The sequence below is a fragment of the Theobroma umbraticum genome, unplaced genomic scaffold (genome assembly GCF_002168275.2).
Source record: "Theobroma umbraticum cultivar Fairchild unplaced genomic scaffold, ASM216827v3 scaffold_130.0, whole genome shotgun sequence".
NCBI lineage: Eukaryota > Viridiplantae > Streptophyta > Magnoliopsida > Malvales > Malvaceae > Theobroma > Theobroma umbraticum.
The window spans coordinates 5,206,158-5,225,923 of record NW_018397264.1 but is presented as its reverse complement, the minus strand read 5'-3'; the positions used below and the strand labels follow the sequence as shown (position 1 = coordinate 5,225,923).

The window sequence follows — 19,766 nt, the reverse complement described above, 5'->3', positions numbered from 1 at the left end:
TCTATGAGCAGAGATATGCTGAATTCAAGTTCAAACAGTTGATTAAACAACACTGCCCTATTATAACAGCAAAAATACCATCTAATTTTCAACCAAAAGAATGCAAATTTACCACTAAACATGCTATAAGATTACCCTAACATATTCAAGATCTTCTTTCAATTTAGAAAGCTGTTCAGCAATCTCCGCGTCTTGTGCCTGACCTGATGAAGTACGTTGCAGCTTCTCTAAACGCCTTATTCTCCTCTCTATCTTTCTTCTCTCTTCAACAACAATTAAGATACTAACAAATTAGTGGTTCATTTCATAATGAACTAAATAATAGTCCAACAATTAAAAGCAAATTATACTAATTCTTACTTCTTACCAAAAAACTTAATCTTTCTGTCCCGCAAGAATATTTTTCGTTCCACAGCGAGCCGGGTGTGGATTTCTTGTTGTTTCTTAAGCCCTTCTAACTTCCGTTCCTGAGCCTCTCTAACTTCAGGTGGAAGATCCTTATTTTATATATAAAAAAGGAAAACAATTACAATTCAGAGAATCTATTACGCAACTTAACAACCCTAAAATGAAAATTAAATAAAAAACGAGAAAAAAAAATGAGATTAAGAATACCTTTCGTAGCATGCGTTCAATGGAGCGTATCTGGTTCTTGAGAGAAACGGCTTTTGGCTTTGGTTTCTTGTCTACGCCAGGTCCTTTTGATCGCCGACCTACGCGCTTCCCCTCCGCCACGCGCCGCTTACCGTAGCCACCGTGGGCCATGCCTTTTTTCTTTCTCTCTTTTTGTCACTGTCCCGAGAGAGATGACGAGTTTGGGGTTTTCGTTTTCTTGTTTTTAACTTTTTTGTTTTTTAATTATGACGCCTTCGGGTTAAAACAAATGATGGGTTTCACTTTTTGTTCTTGCCCTTGAAAGGTCAACCGGGCCTTTGATGGGCGAATTTTAAGTTAAATTGGGCCCATTCCATGATTCGCTAAAACCCATTGCACATCAAGCCCAAACAAGAGTAAAATTAAAAAACAACTCAATTTATCAGAAAAATATTTTTATGAACCGATATAAAGTTTTTAAATTTTAAAAAATAATTAATTTACGAAGACATATCGATTATCTAAACATTCTGATAAAGTTTAACACTATCATCAATATATAGATATTTACTTTCTTTAATTATCTATTTGATGTTTTAACATTTGTGCATGTTATGAGATCCCGACTCGATTAACATTTTTATTTGAAAATTTCTTGATAAAATTTTGGCCATTTGAAAATAATATAGCCTTGGTATTGAATTTGTTTTTTAATGCTTTTACAATGAGCAAATATAGATTTGGAGAAGCATCAAATGAATCATCTATACTAATGAATTAGCACAATATACGAGGAACATATGTTAGCTTATGACTGTAAAGTTTCTTTGATGCGGAACTAAATCCACTCTCTGTAGGTAATCTACTCCTCGGATAAAGAAATAGCAACTGCTTTGTTGTGGGAGGACAAAGCTATTGATTTTCTTACAAATTTACAACATCCATGGATACAACAGTTCCTATGACAACAATCTAGACTTCACCAGGATCAAGGTCCAAAACTAGAATCTATCTCTGTCCCTATGCTGGTTTCACAGGACTCATTACTATGAAACTAAAGACTCCTATGACAACAACCTGGACTTCCAATAGGGTTAATTCGAATCTCTCTCTATCCCTATGATGGTTTCACAGGACTCCTTACTGTGAATCTAAAAACGATAGTTTCAACTTAACTATGCAAAGAGTTTATGAAGCCAATGCCTTGGAACCATGAAAATTATTGAAAAAAAAAAAAGCGCAAAGAGGAACGAGAGTGACTGGAGTTATTGGCATTTTAGATGGCAATGGGTTGCTCTCCTTCAAGCTCGGATATAACAATTAGTGAATCTGTCATTTCTAGGGAGACAGGTTTTGACTTGGGAGTCGGGTTAATAACCTGCAGAATACCGAAGAATGGATTAGGTATTAAAGCAAACCTGTTTAGAACCGAACAAAAGTATATCATACCTTCTTGTTGTCTTTTACATATCCTATGGCAACTTCTTGTCGCAAACATGCCCTTTCAGATAGCTCAGAGAATGAAAGGTGCTCACCCTCTTTCATGTAGAGGCTAATATCCTGTCAAGAAAATAGTTTTAAGTAGCAGCAGAATTTGACTGTAAACAATACCACAAAAAATTTCTCTGAGTATCTTTCATGAAATGCCAGATTATCACAAGAAAAGGTGATTCCGTTGCCTAAGTGCCAAATATGATGAGTTCATTACCTACAAGACCTAACTTTGACACTACAACACTCTCCTGTGACACGATGAGAACTAAAGCACTTGGTTTTATGCTATAAGAAAGCAGATTGCTTTAATGGTAAATGGGCCTCGGCTATCCTCCTCCTCAGACACCTAGCTGTCCCCTTCATTTTCAGTAAGTTCAAAAATGAAAGTACTGCATCTGAGAAATGACATTACCTTAACATATATTTCATCACCCTCAGCATTCAAAATGTCTTTCCACACTTCATTCAGTTCACTGTGTTCCGCCACTGTCATGCACCGCATACAGTTATTTCTTAATATTACACATGGAAACGATATAAATACTGCTATCGCAATATAACTCCAAGACCTTGAGCTGTTACAAGACTCATCACTTCCTCAGCCGCAATATAAGTCAGGGATGGGTTGATTCGTGTAATCTGCAGGGTTTGCAGGATTTCAATGTGAAAAAACTTAGAAAATCAAAGATGATAAAATAAGAAACTGTCTAAATCACTGAAAACAAAATATCACTTGTTTGCCCAATTTTGAGTCACCAATCTCTGCTACTAGATTTTGCACCTGCAGAACAATCAACTCTTAATATTTAAGTTTCAAAATAATAACTAATAATAATTCTAAAAATTAACAACCGCAGCTGCACTTGACTAGTTAAATCTCAAATATTGACACTCTCTTTCTTGGTTAACACTCAAATCCTAAAATTCAAGACCATGAGGTTATCGAGATTATATTGAACCAAACTCACTGTCACTCCAAGTTTGTTGCAGATATTTTCAGCAAGAAGGAGAGAATATGCAGATTGCTTGTCTGCCCTACATGGATCTGAAAAGAAAATAGTCAGTCGAAGGATGAGTGTACCAATAGAAACACTGTCTATCAATTATCATTACCTCCAAGAAGCCATTCTCTATCGGAAATCACAACAATAGATAAAGGAATGTGATTGCCTTTCTTGACAGAATTTTGTATATGTGTTATTGTTTCCTCCAAGGTATCATAGTTCATGGGGTTTCCAATCTGCGATGCATGAAAATATATAACAGATTAGAAGGAAATGATAAAAGGTTTTGCATTCGCATCCTTCCCCACCTAAATAAAAATGTTCTGAGAAGTTCCACATCATCAACTGGCAGTACCCTATGGGAAACCTGGACATTCTTTAGTTTTCCTTGACCAGACATGAAGCTTGCCTTCTTCCTTTCTTCTAATGGGACATCTGATAATATTTCCTGTAAAGTGTGGACAGCACATAAATATTCTAAACTCAACAGATGCAATGTAACAAAGTTGTTTCCTACCAAGTATAAATAATTCATAATAATTCTATTTCATTTGAGGTCCAAGAAGTGACATGATTGAGTTGGGAGAAAAAAAGAGCATCCAGTCTGACAATATGCACCTCAATGCAAAACTTATTGGTATTCATTCAAGTTCACAAATAATTCCATAACCAACTGATCTCCTTCAAGTCAGAAATAATTTTTGCAGGCTTATGTCTAGGCACTTATGGTGGAAAACACCTGGCTTGTCTCCATTATAGATATTCTTGAAAACTTTGAAGTACATAACTCTTAACATCCCAATTCAAGACAAGACAACAGGGGCTGGTTAAGTTTGAAATTGAAGACACTGTAGAAATCCTGAGAGAAAATGAAAGCATACCAACACACTTCCAGGGCCAAGATAATTATCATACTCTTCAATCATTTGTACAACATCTGGACGCCACCCAAGCATAAGTATGCATTCTTTGGGTCCTAGACTCCAGTCTGATGCCTGCTTTGAGATCAAAAGAATATATAAGTGGACTTCCAGAATGTTCGATAGATGCCGTCACTTACACCACTTGTCCCTTTGGGAAACATACCTTTGATCCCGGTTTGTTGGGACGTTTTACAACATTTAAAATTCGTTCTTTTCTCAATTCTAAAGCATGCTTTGGAGTATCAGCATTGTTTTTGAAAACTTCCAGACTTTGGAATGTATTCGTTTCATCTTTTACAACATCTGAAAGTGCAAGTTGTTGTTTTCCTGTCCTGTGAATAGGGGCAATTAGCAATACCTACACAAATAAAAGCACAATAGGTCAGGAAGTATACAGATATAATCAGGGAAGGAACGCATGGACTATAAATTTCAGTGAAAGGAGTTCTTTCCATGCAAAATCTTGGTAAGCAGTACTATCTCTCCATTTCAAGAAGTTGCCACAACTAGCTTATGAAACTCTCCACAGTTGCAAACATTTAGACATACAGACATAACAATTTTAAATAAGTTTTTCAAGTGCACAAAGTTTAGACTATCTGATATATTTCTGTTCCAAAAAAAAAAGGAGATTATATTTCAGTAGTCTAACTAATCCTGCCAACCACCCAGTCATCCTACTGCTGATCACAGAATGAAGTCAATATTCGGATTACCCAAAAGCAGGATATTCTTGAATTATTTAGTGTTATTCCCTCTTTTACATAGTGATTTGCGGAAACTTGAAGTTTAGTACAACAATATTTCATGATGCAAAATTATGAAGCTTAACTTTAAAAAGGGGGAGGAATATGAATATAAAAGTTCAAAGTCATATTGTCTACGTACTTTGTCAGTTTGCTGAAGAATTTCATCATCCCTGGGGTGGAAGTATATCTTACCACTCCGATAAAGACCACAAACAACTGCCTGAAAAGAAACCAGCACAAAGAAACTGCATGAGAATTCTTTCCACTGATAAATACTAACTTTAGCAAAAAGCATTACCTCTCGAAACCCCCGTCGTATTTGTCTATACGTCAATCCTGTTAGACTTGGAAAATGGCAAAGATTGAATACATTTTCTGCAATAACATGATACCAATTATTCTGGGAGCAGCAAACTAAAATATAATGATATGGACAAGAATCTAATTTTGAAAATAATTTTGTACTCCAACAAATGGATCTTTAGAATTTCTTTTATGCGAATATCCTAAGGCAAGAAACTGTTAGCACTGGTGAAATTTGTAGGTCAAACTAAAATAGTTCTATTAAACTAGAAAAGAACCAAAACTGGATGATTGATGCAAGAAGAAAAACTACCCTACTTTAACCGGTATTCAGATTCAGGACCATCCCAAACTATCCAAGAGTGGGAAAGTCCTAGTGCTGGTGTCTCAGTTTTGTTTCATCAAAAGACGGGACAAAACTTCATGATATCACCATAAGTTAAACTTTTGACAAAGAATGGCTATAAACAGGGAATTACAGTCTTTAAGCTCTCATTGTCTTTCCAGCATCATAATAATAACAACTCTCAACAAGGAGTCATACTATACTTCGATAATTAAGCAAGTGCCTGTAGATCTTTATCAGCCCCTTTTGCCGAGAACATTGAACAAATAATTTAGAAGCAACATTTTCTACTGGCTCCACTTTCAGTCCAGAAATTGACTTCAAGAGCTCACATGTACTGGAATTTGACACCTGTGTCAGTAAGAACGTGAAATTAAACTTGAGTTCACTTGGTAGAATGTTATTAATCATATGGTTATGCAGATGCACATACCTCAACAATAGTGGGGATAGATTCCATTTCAGGAATAGGTTGAAGTGCCAGTACGGAGAGAAATGCATCAGTATCAACTTCATACCTAAATGGTTAATGAACCACTGTCACTAAACTTCCCCCAAAGAAAACTGTCGGTATTATGCACTTGTTAAAAAGGAATTTGCAAAGAACTAGATAGGATGAGCAAAGCAGAGCTCCACTAGCTGCTGTTTCTATTATCTTTACTTCATTCCACAAAACACTATCCAACAATGTTTCTGGCCTCCTTAGTTTTCTAGACCCTTAAGTCTGAGTTTAAGAGTTACTAACTGCATTGTAAGTTTGATTACAGAAACTACTAATAATCTACCCATCATGGTTGTTTGGAAACAGAACTCAAGAGTTAAAATAACAATTCTCATAGTACCCCAAAATGATATAATGTAACACTGAGAAAAGATGACAAAGAAACTAACATTTTCAAATGCCTTTACAAGACCTGCAGAAAGGAAAAAAAAAAACACAGTTAAAAGAATATTGTTATATTAAGTTGATAGAGGTCTTACTGATCTCCTTTTGTGGGCAGCATGATAATGGCACGTGCCTTATTGGCTGCTGCTCTTTCAAATGATTTTGTCAAACTAAGGCTGCAACTGCACAAGCAGAACAATGTTTAAGAATCAAAGCATAATGACCACAGATAGTTCTAAAACAACCAATCAGAATTTATATCTATCCCACGAAAACCTTGGAGGATCAAAGTTTACAAATTAAACAAAGAAGCAAGAAAAAACATTTTAAGAAGTGAAAGGATACTGAGATAACAACTCTAAAGTTTCTCTTGTGCACTACTTATGTACTGAGTCTCAGTCCTGAGATTTTAAATTAAGATGCATACTAGAAACAGCAACAAAAAAACAAAGCCCCCAGCACAAGGGGTCAGGTACTTCCCACTGTGCTCTATTCAGGAAAATATCTTGAATTAGATTAATAAAAGCAAGGTCCTCAATAGTTTCTGCACATCTCCTTTGGTTTTCTCCTTCCACTTTTGACATAGCATACTCTTAAAGTGCATCACTGACAAGGGATGCCCTACTTTTAACACAATTCCTAATCTAATCAATACTTACGTATAGTTAAAAATGTTATGCACTGACTGCTGGTCGTCATTTATACAAGCTTGGAAGTGGCTATGAAAGGGAAACATAATTGGAGTTTGTATATTGAAGGGGAAAGAGGACACAGTTCTTATACCTCCTTGTAAGGATATCAATATGGTTAAAATCCTTGGCAATATTGTCAGCTAGCTTGTCCATTTGCTTCCTCGGAAGATCAGACATAAGAATAATTCTCTGCCTCCTATGAAAACATAACGAAGGTACAATGACAGAAACCAATATTCTGCATGCAGAAATACAAAACCAATGGTGGCATAATACTAACCTGGCTGTAGCAGTACCTAAACGGACAGCAAATTCATGATACTTATTTAGCTGCTTTAGTATGAAAGCCAGACGACTGTTTACACCGCAAATGATGATATGATCAGTCTCCAAAACTTGCATTTGTGCACCTTCCCTGAGTTTTTGCATGTTGTTCTGTCAACCAAAAACTAAATGTCAAGGGCATGTAGGGTAGCTTAAGCAAATAATGGGAGCTATTAAAAGAAAAGGAAAAGGTAAAACTAGCTCTTGTCATAAGTACTTACTCTGAACTGTTCTGTCATTGTACTTAACAACCGAGAATAAAATAATATGCCCCATATAGCAAGAACGAAGCCAATAACACGTTCGATACGTGTTCTTTGCTGTAGTTCAACATGTGAATTTGTTTTTCAGATGCTAAAGTTTTCAAATTTGATTTTGTAATCATGGAAGCAATATGAAAGCAATCATAGCTTAAAGCAACCAAATTATTAGATACTTATCACACCACGCACTTTTAAATGAGTAGATGATGAACACAGGCATGCCCAAGCCTCCCAGAAGCAGTCCTCTAGAGACTGTGCATTACCCCTGTGTTATTCCAGGCACAGCTACCAGATTAGCAAACAAAAGTAGCATTATGGATTGGTGGATTGGCAGCAAATAACATACAATCAGCATGTATGAAGATGATGGACTAAAAAGAATAAAACCAAAACAAGCATTGACCACGAGGCTTGAACCCAGTGGCCATGTACCCACCATAAGGGTGGGTGAGTAACATGCAGACGTCATGCTTTCATAGGTTTATTCCATCAACAAATTCCTAGCAGAATTTTTTTTTCCTAAAAAAGGTTTAAAGATAACACAAGCAGTACTAAATCACCACCAACTACCATCTAACTTGTGCCATATAGATTTCATCAAGTTGTGCAGGTTGTCTAACGCAAAATCCAACAATAGGTAAATCCATCAACAATGATTGATTCCATATAATACTGTACAATTTATTTGTCATTATCTAATGAAGTTACAACATAGAGATTAGAGAAGTACGAAAGAGAGATAAAATGGTTCTGAAAATTACTAAAACAATCCAGAGGGGAATCATAAACAAATGAGAAACAACTAATGTTGCAAACATTCACCATGACAAAAAGATATGCTTACACTACAACCTTTCACATTGTCTTGTACTTTCGATGAATCCAAGATATATCCAGGACAAAATGAATAGAAGAAATGATCATTGGGCTCTGAATAATGATACATGATGAAGAAATTCTTGGTTCAAGTACCACATTAAGACAAAAGTATCACATGTATGACGTCTTATTTCTTTTCTGTTTTCTCATTTCTTTTTAATCCTGGTCAGATCATAAAACATAACAAAGAGAAGCTACAAAGGGAAATGTAATTTTAAATTTTTTTTTTTTAGGAACATAATCCAAAGTATAAAAGTTATTGCAGAAAAATTAAACACAACAAAACTTCACAAAGCCTAACATCCCATTTACCATAAACATGCCACAATCATATATAAACAAGATTGACTGTACATTTACCATTCAATAATCAAGATTGATTGTACCTTACCTAAACTTGAAGAAGAGTAAACCACCAATAACAACAAATGAGAAGCATGCTACAAGGAGAACCACAAGAAACCTACAAATGTTTGAAACAAGTGAATCACTCAATTCTGAAGACATATATCCTAAACTATAAGTCAACGCAGACTCAAGAAGGGAATAAAATTTAAATATATTAAACAGGATATATAGAACATAAACAACTTTTAACCTGTGACAAATTTTATTCAGCAAAAGCAAGTTGGTTATGATTGTACATAGCTTACACGTTTCAGGTTCTACCAAGATCTTAAACTACATTAGCAATACAAAAAACAGAATTCATATACAAGGTCTCTTGTGAAGCTCTGAGGAAGATTTTCAAGTGTCAAACTTCCACATGCTTCTTTATTAAGACTTATTTGAGTGAAGAATAATGTGGCAATAAAAAGGCATTGTTTTCTTTATTCATCCATACACAATTAGAATCATTATCGGCTTTTAACATACTTAATTTATTACTACTCAGTCATTATTAATAGCCAAATATCAGACTGAAGGCTTAAACTGATAGGTCAAGACCAAACTGACTCAAGAGGCCCCTCACTTGCCAGCCTACTGGGCTCTGCATGTGGAAGTGGTCCAAGACAGGCTCCAAATCCACTTACCATGTGAAGATTATAATTGTAACATGACAAGGGGTGCCAGGCTTTCATCTGTTGGAACCAATAAGTCAACCTGGCTTTGATGCCATGATAGCCAACAGACCTAAAAGCTTACACTAACAGATGGGGGCCAAACTAGTATTATATCTCCAAAAGATTTGGATCCCTGTCAAAGCTCTGTGATATCAATCTACTGTGAAACTAAGTTCATGCTTCTTAAAAGGGATCACTCATCAGTCTTGGTAAAGCAGGTCCTAAGAAGGGTCATCTATACATGATCAAGTGCTTGATATTGTCGCACAAAGTGATCATTGCTAATTGTAGAACCAGCACTTTTACACCAATCACTGTCAGACCTTTGCCATTGTACTAGAAAATGACCAATGATAGTGCATGATTACTAAGTCCAGCCAAAAGTCATAGTAATTGACCACTACAAACCAGAAAAATATAGATGGTAAGTTTCACTTACGTAGCAACATTTTTCTCCAGTTGAATGTTGAATAAATACAGTAACCGGGCAACGTTCCATCTAATATCCTGAATTGAAGGCAAGGACACATCCAAGTTAAGAGGGGTTGGTTTATTCAAAGAATTAGACATGCAGGCAAGAGGTAAACTTGTAGCCCCCGAAGTCTGAAGTCGAGATGGAAAAAAGTCTTGGACCATCTTTATTAATGTGTTGACAAAATCTAATTGCATCAGTCTCCGCAAGAAAAATGATGACATAGTTCCAGTGATCAGTTTAGTTTGGTAACCCTGCACCTGCAGTGATGACAATCAAGAAAATAAGGACACCATAAGCCATAGCTTATCCCCTGTTCCAAGAAAAGAAAAAGAATGACTACACAGCAAGTTTCTACAAGACAAAATAATGATAATGTAGAAATAGCAGGCACAGAAAGTGTACCCCTGATTGTTTGTCAAAGCATACTGTAGCAAAAGAAAGGTGTGCTAACAGAGATGAAAATTCAGAGGTGCAAACAGTTACTAGAGCAACCTTCCACCATATTGACAGCAGCCAAATAAACAAGGCAATTATAAGCATCACCAAATAATTTAGTAAACATCAAAATTGCAATTATCTAAGAAGTTCAGAATATTGTAATAAACAATGCCAACAAACTTCAATATCATTTTCTTAGGAAGAAAGAAAGTCTTGTGCTGCAAGCATATCTCCTTTCTTTTGGTTTCCTCTCATTTACATCCACAGCCCAACAATAGGTTATTCTCATCTTCTTGTCCTCCACTCTATGTTATAATTTCCTTTAGGTTCATGTTCAGAGCCATAAGTCCATCAGTAATATATTAAACAATAGGGATCATTGTGCACAATCAAGCTTTCACCAGATTAAGGCTTGACTAAGTTGATTTAGCCTCCAAGGTCATTTTTCCCCCTTCATTCACTGAAAGAGGAAGAAGATTTTCATTTTATTTTATTTTTTTTGTTTTTAATGGAAAGAGGAAGACAATTTTGTAGTCAAAGCAGACTCATATTATGGTATCATGTACTGACAAAGCTCCTATTCCTTTCATTTAATCTTAAAGCAATTTATATTCTGTTTCAGCATTCCCATTTTTGTTTCACATCTATTCTACCTTGGTTCCTTTTATTATATCCCATCCAGAGAACAAATTTCTCCGATGCACCCTGCCCACTTGTGTTGCTTCAGTGCCACATCAAATTCATCCTTCAACCAGTCCTCCTCCTTTATTAGCTCATCTACCTTCTGTCTTCCAGCATTCCTACCGCTTAATCAATATCAACCAGAGACTTTCATCTCCACAACCAACCAAATATGAATTTCACAAATTCTCCTCGGATCTCTTCTTGTTTTTGTACCACCATAACCAAGCTGCTAAAATTTCCTCACCTGCTGGAAGGTGCCACTGTAGGTATGAAGCTTCCACAAAGCATCAACTTCATTTCAGCATATAGGGAGGCACATTAAACAGAGACTGACTTCTATGCTATACCTCAGTCCAACTACTTTTGTCTAAGAATTAAAATAAATGCAATATGGAAACAAAATCAGTAAGGAATCCGAAAATACAATTCCTAACTGACAATTTAATATCTCTCCTGTTAGACTCTCTCATATCAATACTGATATGAGGTATTGCAACTATATTGGTCATATTACAGTCAATAACAGGCTCTCAAAAGATTAGGCAGAATGAATATGCCAAGATGGCTCACTCCTGCTCCTCTCCAGAAAATGAAGAGAGACAAAAAACAACCAACCAGCAGATGCATATATCACTTGAATAACAACTAACTATCAGTATAGAAGAAGATATCACTGATTGGAAAGAAATATATCATAAATTCAGGTCCTGATAACAAATTGATAGAACATATCCATTTATAACATTAAGATAGAACATCAATTTCAACTCTTTTAGCATCCAAGATTTAAGCCTCACCTGAGAACTATTTTGCAGGTCCATCCTAAAGAATTTGGCATTTGAACTATCTGAAACATAATGCAACTTATTTGTTGTTCTCTGACAAGTAACCTTCCATTTTCCTGGAGAATGAAAGCTATCACAATTCTTTTGAGATATGAAAAAACATTTTTAAATTTTTTAGAAAAAAAAAAAAAGGGAAGAACAAGATGTTCTAACATACTTTCAAAGGAACTAAAAGTGCGGCCAATCCTCATATATATTAATTAGAAAGCATAATTTTAAGTGTAACTATGAGCCTGTAAAACACAAGCAAGCATATTTCATTTTCATAACCCTCTTTCCTTACTCAGCCATCCCAACATGGCTAACAACTGTTCATATCATAAGTTGAATTGAGCACAAAAGTTAACAGTTTGGTTTACCTTCATATTATTGGGGTCAAAAATAGATTGACCCGCATAACATACTTATGAAACAAGCCAGACTTAACTTGCACAACTACAAATCAACAACAATGATTAGTCCGGTTATGAAGACTCATTTGATAGAACAATCCAAAATTACCTATTTAACCCCATCTGATAGAAGTTAAAAAGAGTGATTCAGAAACAGTAACAGTTTCACAGTTAACATCAATAAACAACGATTACTTACTTATTGATAGGAACAGAACATAGGTATCTATTTGGCAAGGCCTTAATGCAGATGGTTAGGACTCACCTCTATTGCGTATCACAAAGTCATGTACATTGTAAGATGAAGAATTCTTCCACCAAAAGCTGCATAGCATTGATTTCTGGAAAAGTATTGTATCGTTTGAGCCTCTTGTGCTTTGTGTTCTGCAACAACATTCAAAACCTTCATATGCATATTTATTGCATTCAAATAGCAGAGCTCTCCTACATCCATCTACAAAAATTGAATAAGTAAAGGCAGTTCTTCACATCACATGCTATTTCTCAAACCACAAGCCTTCCTTCAGAAACGTGTGGTTATGTGATTGATCAAGCCAAAAGACAGGGGAAGAGAGAGAAAGAAAAAGGCAATCTTGTCTCTGATCAAACAATTTGACATCAAATCATTACTAGCAGAAGGGGCATCATCATCATCCACGCAGAACGTGTCAACCCAATTGTAAGGAGACTTTGCATCAACACCTATCTCATTTAGCTGTCGCTTCAGCTTTGATAAATTGCAACAGTCAAAAAAATGGATGCTTTTAAGCCCAATGCTGTTCCAACACTTGTTTGAACAGGGTTCACTCAGTTAGATTAACTCCAAATCCAAATAAAAAAGCCCTCTCCTTTGATTTATAAATGGGAAAAAGAAGAAATGGCATGATCGGGAACCAGTCACCGCTTAATACGACAAATAATACACACTGCTCAGCGGTCATCACTCCCCAGCTAGTTGATTAACTATAGCTACAACTATCGCCATGATAGTGCATAGAATGCCGATGCTTTGGAGATTTGACTTGGAAACATAGTCCAAAGGCAGATCAAAAGCACATATAGGACCCCAAAAAGGAAACCTTTAACAGCGTAAATAACCATACAGACCAATTCATTTCAATCTTTAAGTCCATCTACAATAAAGATTCAGAGAAAAATGAACCTTCCAAAATCATGTGATCACCAATGCATTAACTCCGAAAAAAATAAAAAAACCCAAATGCATAAGTCCAATTAATTCGAGTTCAAACAAAGAAAAAACAGAGACTTGAAGATGAAAAAGTACCTGGTTGAAGAAGTTTGAGTCAGCCTGGCAATTCTTGGGGGCAAGAGCAATGGCTGGGGGCTTTGCGACAGACAAGAAATCATCTTTTCTTCCGTCCCTCTCTCGCGGTGAGGGAGAAAAAAGAAGCCACATAAAAGTGAAGAAACTCTTAATATGGGATTGGAAGAAATAGACAGAAAGTGACAACAATAAGTAATTAGAATCTAAAGAGAAGTGGAGTTAGATGTTTTTGGATTTTGTCCATGGAATGAAAATATGAAGAGAGGTAGAACCGTAGGAGGTAGGAAGGACGGTGATGAGCCAGATGGTCCAACAGAGAACCTCTAAACATAGGAGCTTTAGCTGTCGTTTTCAATTGAGGGAAGTCACTGCACCAATCTCGACCACTTGCCCACTTCATGTCTGTACTACATGGAAGCAAATGTTGATTATCCCTTCTCGTCTCTTCCTTAAGAAACGTCATCGCAGAACCTCATTTTCCTCGAAAATATAGTGACCCCTTTCTCTGTAATGTTAAGATACAAATTGATTTACATTAATAAAAAAATTTCATATGATTGAATATAAATATATGGTATTTTGATTGATTTAATAGTAAATTATGCCACATACTCAAGCAATAAAGGTTACTTGATAAACAAAATTAAGAATAAAAACAAATGTTATATTTATATATATACAAAAAAATTTTATTTATATATATTTACAAAAAATAATATTAAGATTTGTTTCGACTAATAGAAGTAAAATTTAGATAAATTATCTATATGTGGACCACTAAACACTTACCTGCTTCAATGCCGTGATGGTAACGTAGAAGTTTATGAAATAAAATTTCATAGGAGAATGACAGGGAAATTTTGTACGAATTCAATAATATCTTAAAACTAAAAGTCTGTTTTTGTATTTCATGTAAATAGAAAAGCTCAAAAATGATATTATATATTAATTAATTAACAACTAATTATACCTTTAAAATATTGTTTTTCATTGAAAAGAAGGGATCTAATGTGGAGCACGCGCAACTGCAAGTCAATCATGCAACTAACGACTAAGTTGTTATTTCTATGATAATTCTGGGCCTACCCTGTCTGTCCCACTGGCCACTGGTCCCCAAAGCAGCTCTGGCCCACTTGCATTCTGTCTTTTAAAAAAAAAAAAAAAGGAAAATTTCTCAGTGCAAACTCGGAGATTTGTGCTACATTTTAAAGACAGAGATCAACCAATTTAATTATTATAAATAATTTATTGGGTTTTATGAATTAATCACATGTTTTTATTTATTTGCCAATGCGCTCTATGCCCTTGCTCAATGGCATTAAGTAGTTACCTATTCTGGATCCCTGATGGATAAAGGAGAGAGCCCCAAATGCCAAAGCCCAAAATCCATCTAGACACCACTCTTTGTCTCTGGCTGTGTGTGGGTCTTTGTTTTAATGTAACCTTTTGCTATATGTAGTGTCTTTTCATAGTGCTGAAACTCTTCGGCTTGCAATAGGACCACTGGCCGAACCATCAATGGGATGGGATGTCTTTCACCTTCATTTTGCACCACGAAGCAGTTGCTCTCCAGGGTTAGCTTCAATTATTGAAGTCATGAAAATATATATGAGCTTTGGATTATTTGATGGCTTAGCGGTGGGCAGAGATGTGGCTTGTCATGCTTCTTGACCCTAGGTGAGAGCTGGGAAAGATGGGCAAGGATAAGGCCTCTTTGATATTTGTTCATGATATATTCAGATAACATAAAATATGCGGCACAAATCATTTTATCTACCATTTCAACTTACTTTTCAATGATTGTACTGGTTCAAATTACTATTAGAAATTTTCATTCCATATGATCATGCCACATGAGAAAGTAGGCATTTCTAGTGAAATAGATGAAGAAGACACTGCTGTATGATTCCCTTCAAATTCTGGAAAACATACAACAGTAGACACTTAAAAAACTCCAGTGACACAAGCAGGAGATCGACTGACATTAGCTCTATTCTGGTTTCTTCACTACCGCATGAGAGCTGGGTTTTGCTGTTATAACACCTCTAGCTTTCTCTGCAACAATCATGCCAGTGGCTAAAACATGTCTTGATGGAAAGAGTTTTGTTGTTCAGTCACGAAGTAGTTAATATGGCCTTGTTTGTACAAACATCTACGGAATTTGGAGGCATGAATACTTGTAGGTGGTATGGTGGGTAAGGCCCCCTCAGCAATTATTGCAACAGTACTATATGTAGATTAGATGGTTGTCCGGCAAACGTTGCTAGCTTACGAAAGTACGTTCAAGATGATGTTGCCATCTTGACTGTTTTGGTACTTTGTTTTGATCAGGATGTACTTCAGTCGATCAGATGATTGTTACTGGTAACCACTTTTGGTTTCGCCATTAAAAGCAGTTGTAGCTTTATCAAAATCTTCCATGGCCCATAACTATTAAACTCAGTGAAAAGAAATATTTAAATATTTAATTTATTGGTTGATATATATATTTTTTATAATTTTGTTTATTATATAGGAGATGGCTAAGTCATTCTGACCCAAGGAATAATTTTGAACTTTCTATTTGGGCCACAACAGTAGTTTCTGAGTTCAGGGCCATGATTAAAAAACCAGTCCTCGATAGCTCTGCCTCTAGATTGAAAGCTCTAAAACTAGCTGCACTGTTTAACTTCGTTTTCAGCATTCCAGGAAGCTTCTGTACTGCTAAATTTCCAGAATTAAAAGAGTTATCATTCAGAACATGTAGATAGATGCTCTATGGTTTTATGCAGTGAAATATTGCTTTGCATTTTATAACAAAAAGGAAAATGACTTGATTTTCTCAAGTTTATGTGCTCCACACCACTTGTCTTCCTCCTAAATTCCCTCAAGCAAAATAAAAACTTGCAGTCCTTTATTTACTTTATAAATTGTGATATAACTCATGCTCTTCAAAAGTTTATAAAGGTACAACCACATCTACTACAAGTCTACAACCTTACAGGCATACTTATTGGGGAGAGTCAATTTTCAGACGTGCTGGACAGCTACTGCTAGTTTGCTACAAAGTGTTACTACTCTGAATGATTTAGTATAACATTACATTACAACAGAAGAGGTCCCTAACCTTGAGCAATTTATCTTGCAACCACCGGAGGAGCTGATAATCCATCTTCTGATACATCAAAAAATAAATCATCACTCTTAGACAATGCATAAACAATATCCACCATGCTAGGCCTCCTTGAAGGGTCTTTATTCAAACAAGCAATGGCAACAGCCATTACACTCATCACACTCTCCATTGAGCAAGACTCCTCCAGTAGACGTCCATCCATCCAGTCCCTCACTTTTTTCACCTTCCTCTCCTCATTCCCCTCCAAAATTCCATTAACACTTGCCTGCAGAAGCTTCCCTTCTTGATCAATGGCCTCCCTGCCAGATATAAGCTCAAGCAAAACCACCCCAAAGGAGAAAACATCCATCTTTGTTGAGACCACCCCATCTGCTAGATACTCAGGTGCAATGTAACCTTGAGTGCCAACAATGTGCATTGTTATGGCATTGCAGCCTGATTTTGCTAGTCCAAAATTGGCGATTTTGGCCCTCATGTTGGAGTCCAATAGAATGTTGCTGCTTTTGAGGTCTTTATGTACAACTCGTGGCCTTGTATGCTCATGGATATATTGCAGACCATTTGCAACATCAACGGCTATCCTTAACCTTGTTTTCCAGTTTAGTTTTTCATTCTCGTTTTCATGAAGCCAAGAGTAAAGAGAGCCATTTTCAATGAACTCGTACACCAGATAGCAATTTGTATCTTCAGGGTCTATGCAGAAGCCCTCCAACTTCACCAGATTTCCATGGTTTACCTTCAGATGACAAAGCCAGAATCATGATTTAGTTATATTTGCCACTCACATAATGTTTTTTGAAGAAATAAAAGCTTTAAATTCAATGATCAGTGTAATCCAAAAACAATTATTATTCTTTCAAGTCAAAGTGCTTTGGTATTTCAAAATTTTAGGATCTACTTCATGGCAATGATGCCAAAATGTGCTTCCTTCCTCAGGTTTATGTTACCTACTACTATGACTTTATTTCATTAAGAAAATGCAATCATCTAAGAATATTCCCCACCAAAGAACAAGGGTAATGATACCAGCCAGAAAACAATTATCAAAGCAAAAAGCAGGCAGGACATAGGTGGAAATTTAAAATATACTGTAATAGCTGTAGAATATAAAATAGGATGGTCATCCTTCCCATGGTTTATGATTTTATGTTTTTAGGCTTCTTTCATCCTATTACCATCAGGCATCAGACACTGATTTCATTTGACTTCAACAGGGCATCAAAGGGTTTTTTTTTTTTTTCAGTTTTTATGTGAACATTTCTTAGTTTAGCTGATTACAATACTGTCCAAACCTAAATACATGGGGCAGGCCCCCCAGGGTGAGTTCACCTGTGAGCCTGACATTTCAATGTTTCGAGTCAAGCACTAAAGAGCCTCCCAACTCCCAATTGCCAAACCAAATACAAAAAGTTTAAACTCCTTACCAGGGAGTATTAAAAACAATTTAAATTCTTAATTAACCTAATGAATAAGCAGGTCACTTAAACCTAACCATTATTTTATTGGTAATAGAAAATTAGACAATTTCTATCAGCATTTGTTAATGTGGTCCTTCTAGTGATGTCCTTATCTGCTAAGAAATCTTTCAATCCTCCCATCAAAGAACTCATTATCTCTACTTATTTCCCATGTTATTAGAATTGTTTTCACATGACTCCTGGGAAAATCTTCACAGATTAGTCCTAAGCAAGAATATGTAACGCCAGAAAAGAAACCTAGAAGAGCTGAAATGTCACTGAAGAAACTAGAAACTTTTGCAAAAGACAAGGAAATGATACCTTCTGTAAGATCTTAAGCTCCTCGCAGGCATTCCACTTCATCTTCTTTATGGCATAGATATCTCCATGAATGGACCCTTTGTACACAGATCCTTGAATCAAGCAACTCTCACTAAAGTAATCAGTGGCTTCTCTAAGTTCTTCAATTTTGAACACCCTGTACTTATCCAAGCAATCTGAAACATCTGCCATCAAATTTACTTCCATTCCCTTCATCCCCATCCCAGGCCTATTAAACTTTAGATTCTGCCTCTCCGCATCTTCCATATCCCTTCTCTTGGACAAAACCTCTCTATGATGCAACACCACAAAGGACAAAACCAACAACACTCCGCAAATTCCTAACCCAATTGCTAATCCTACAATGACCCCTTTCCTCTCAGTCTTTCCGGGAGAGGCTGCAGGACCTACCTCAGGCTGAGATAATACAGGTAGTCGATTGACCGGAATGAATATGGTGTCAGAGGGCTGAATGTTATTGCCATTCAAATCGGTTATAGCCTGAGTTTGAACTCCAAACCTTGAAGCAACTAATGATACGTTGTCAGAAGGCTGAAACACATAAGAAACAAGGTAATTCACTCCATTTTGCACCTGTGTTTCATTAGGGCATTTGCAAAAGATTGGAAAGACAATTTTGTCACCTATTTCAAGTTGGGTAGGGACGAAAGTAGGATTGAAAACTTCAACAGACTGGTAAGTGGTAAGATTTTGAAAATTACTGGTTGACACGATATAGAAAGTATCACCAGCTTTGATTGTGTAAGTGAGATTGGCAGCTGAAAGACTACCAAAAGTTGCGTTTGTGGGGTTGCACGAACATGTTATGGGGACAAAGAGGGACTGATCGGCGATGAGAGGAGACGATGGGGAGGAAATATTGCTTGGTTCTGATATCATGAGACGACTGACATGGAAAAGGTCCCCAATGGAAGCCAGGTCAAGGAAGTCAGGAGCAGTGGCTCGGTAGAAAGCATAGGTTTGGCATGGATAAGTGGTCTGGTTGGCTGTGCAATTGTAGCCTGTGATGTTTGGTGGGAGTTGGGAACGGACCGAACGGTGGAAGAGGAAGAATAGAAGCAGACAAGAGAAAGAGAAGAGGTGGGGCTTGGTTCTCATTTTTGCTTTGTTTCTTGGTTCTGCTTCGAGCTTCGGCTGGTTGGTTTATAAATGATATGCAAATAGCCTCAAGTATGGAAACTTGGAAAAGTGAAACCGGGAACGCTTGTAGTC

The 19,766-nt window shown here is 36.4% G+C and overlaps 2 protein-coding genes across 2 annotated transcripts; both read right to left on the bottom strand.

The window, feature by feature from the left end:
* Positions 1-1,353: 1,353 nt before the first annotated feature.
* Positions 1,354-14,099, bottom strand: LOC110421500 (ion channel POLLUX-like protein, putative (DUF1012)). Its single transcript, XM_021435100.1, has 24 exons — positions 13,641-14,099; positions 12,621-12,739; positions 11,916-12,019; positions 9,961-10,253; positions 8,849-8,920; positions 7,768-7,843; positions 7,537-7,635; positions 7,272-7,426; positions 7,083-7,187; positions 6,395-6,481; positions 5,847-5,931; positions 5,617-5,764; positions 5,063-5,139; positions 4,904-4,984; positions 4,179-4,373; positions 3,974-4,087; positions 3,448-3,540; positions 3,202-3,328; positions 3,057-3,133; positions 2,822-2,869; positions 2,658-2,727; positions 2,501-2,574; positions 2,044-2,154; positions 1,354-1,972 (listed from the first exon to the last, which is right to left on the bottom strand). The coding sequence occupies exons 1-24, from the start codon at positions 13,721-13,723 to the stop codon at positions 1,871-1,873; spliced, it is 2,595 nt and encodes an 864-aa protein (XP_021290775.1). The 5' UTR covers positions 13,724-14,099; the 3' UTR covers positions 1,354-1,870.
* A 2,409-nt stretch (positions 14,100-16,508) lies between these two features.
* LOC110422244 (serine/threonine receptor-like kinase NFP) lies at positions 16,509-19,735 on the bottom strand. Its single transcript, XM_021436077.2, has 2 exons — positions 18,534-19,735; positions 16,509-17,491 (listed from the first exon to the last, which is right to left on the bottom strand). Exons 1-2 carry the CDS (start codon positions 19,650-19,652, stop codon positions 16,757-16,759), a joined length of 1,854 nt encoding a protein of 617 aa, XP_021291752.1. The 5' UTR covers positions 19,653-19,735; the 3' UTR covers positions 16,509-16,756.
* Positions 19,736-19,766: the final 31 nt, after the last annotated feature.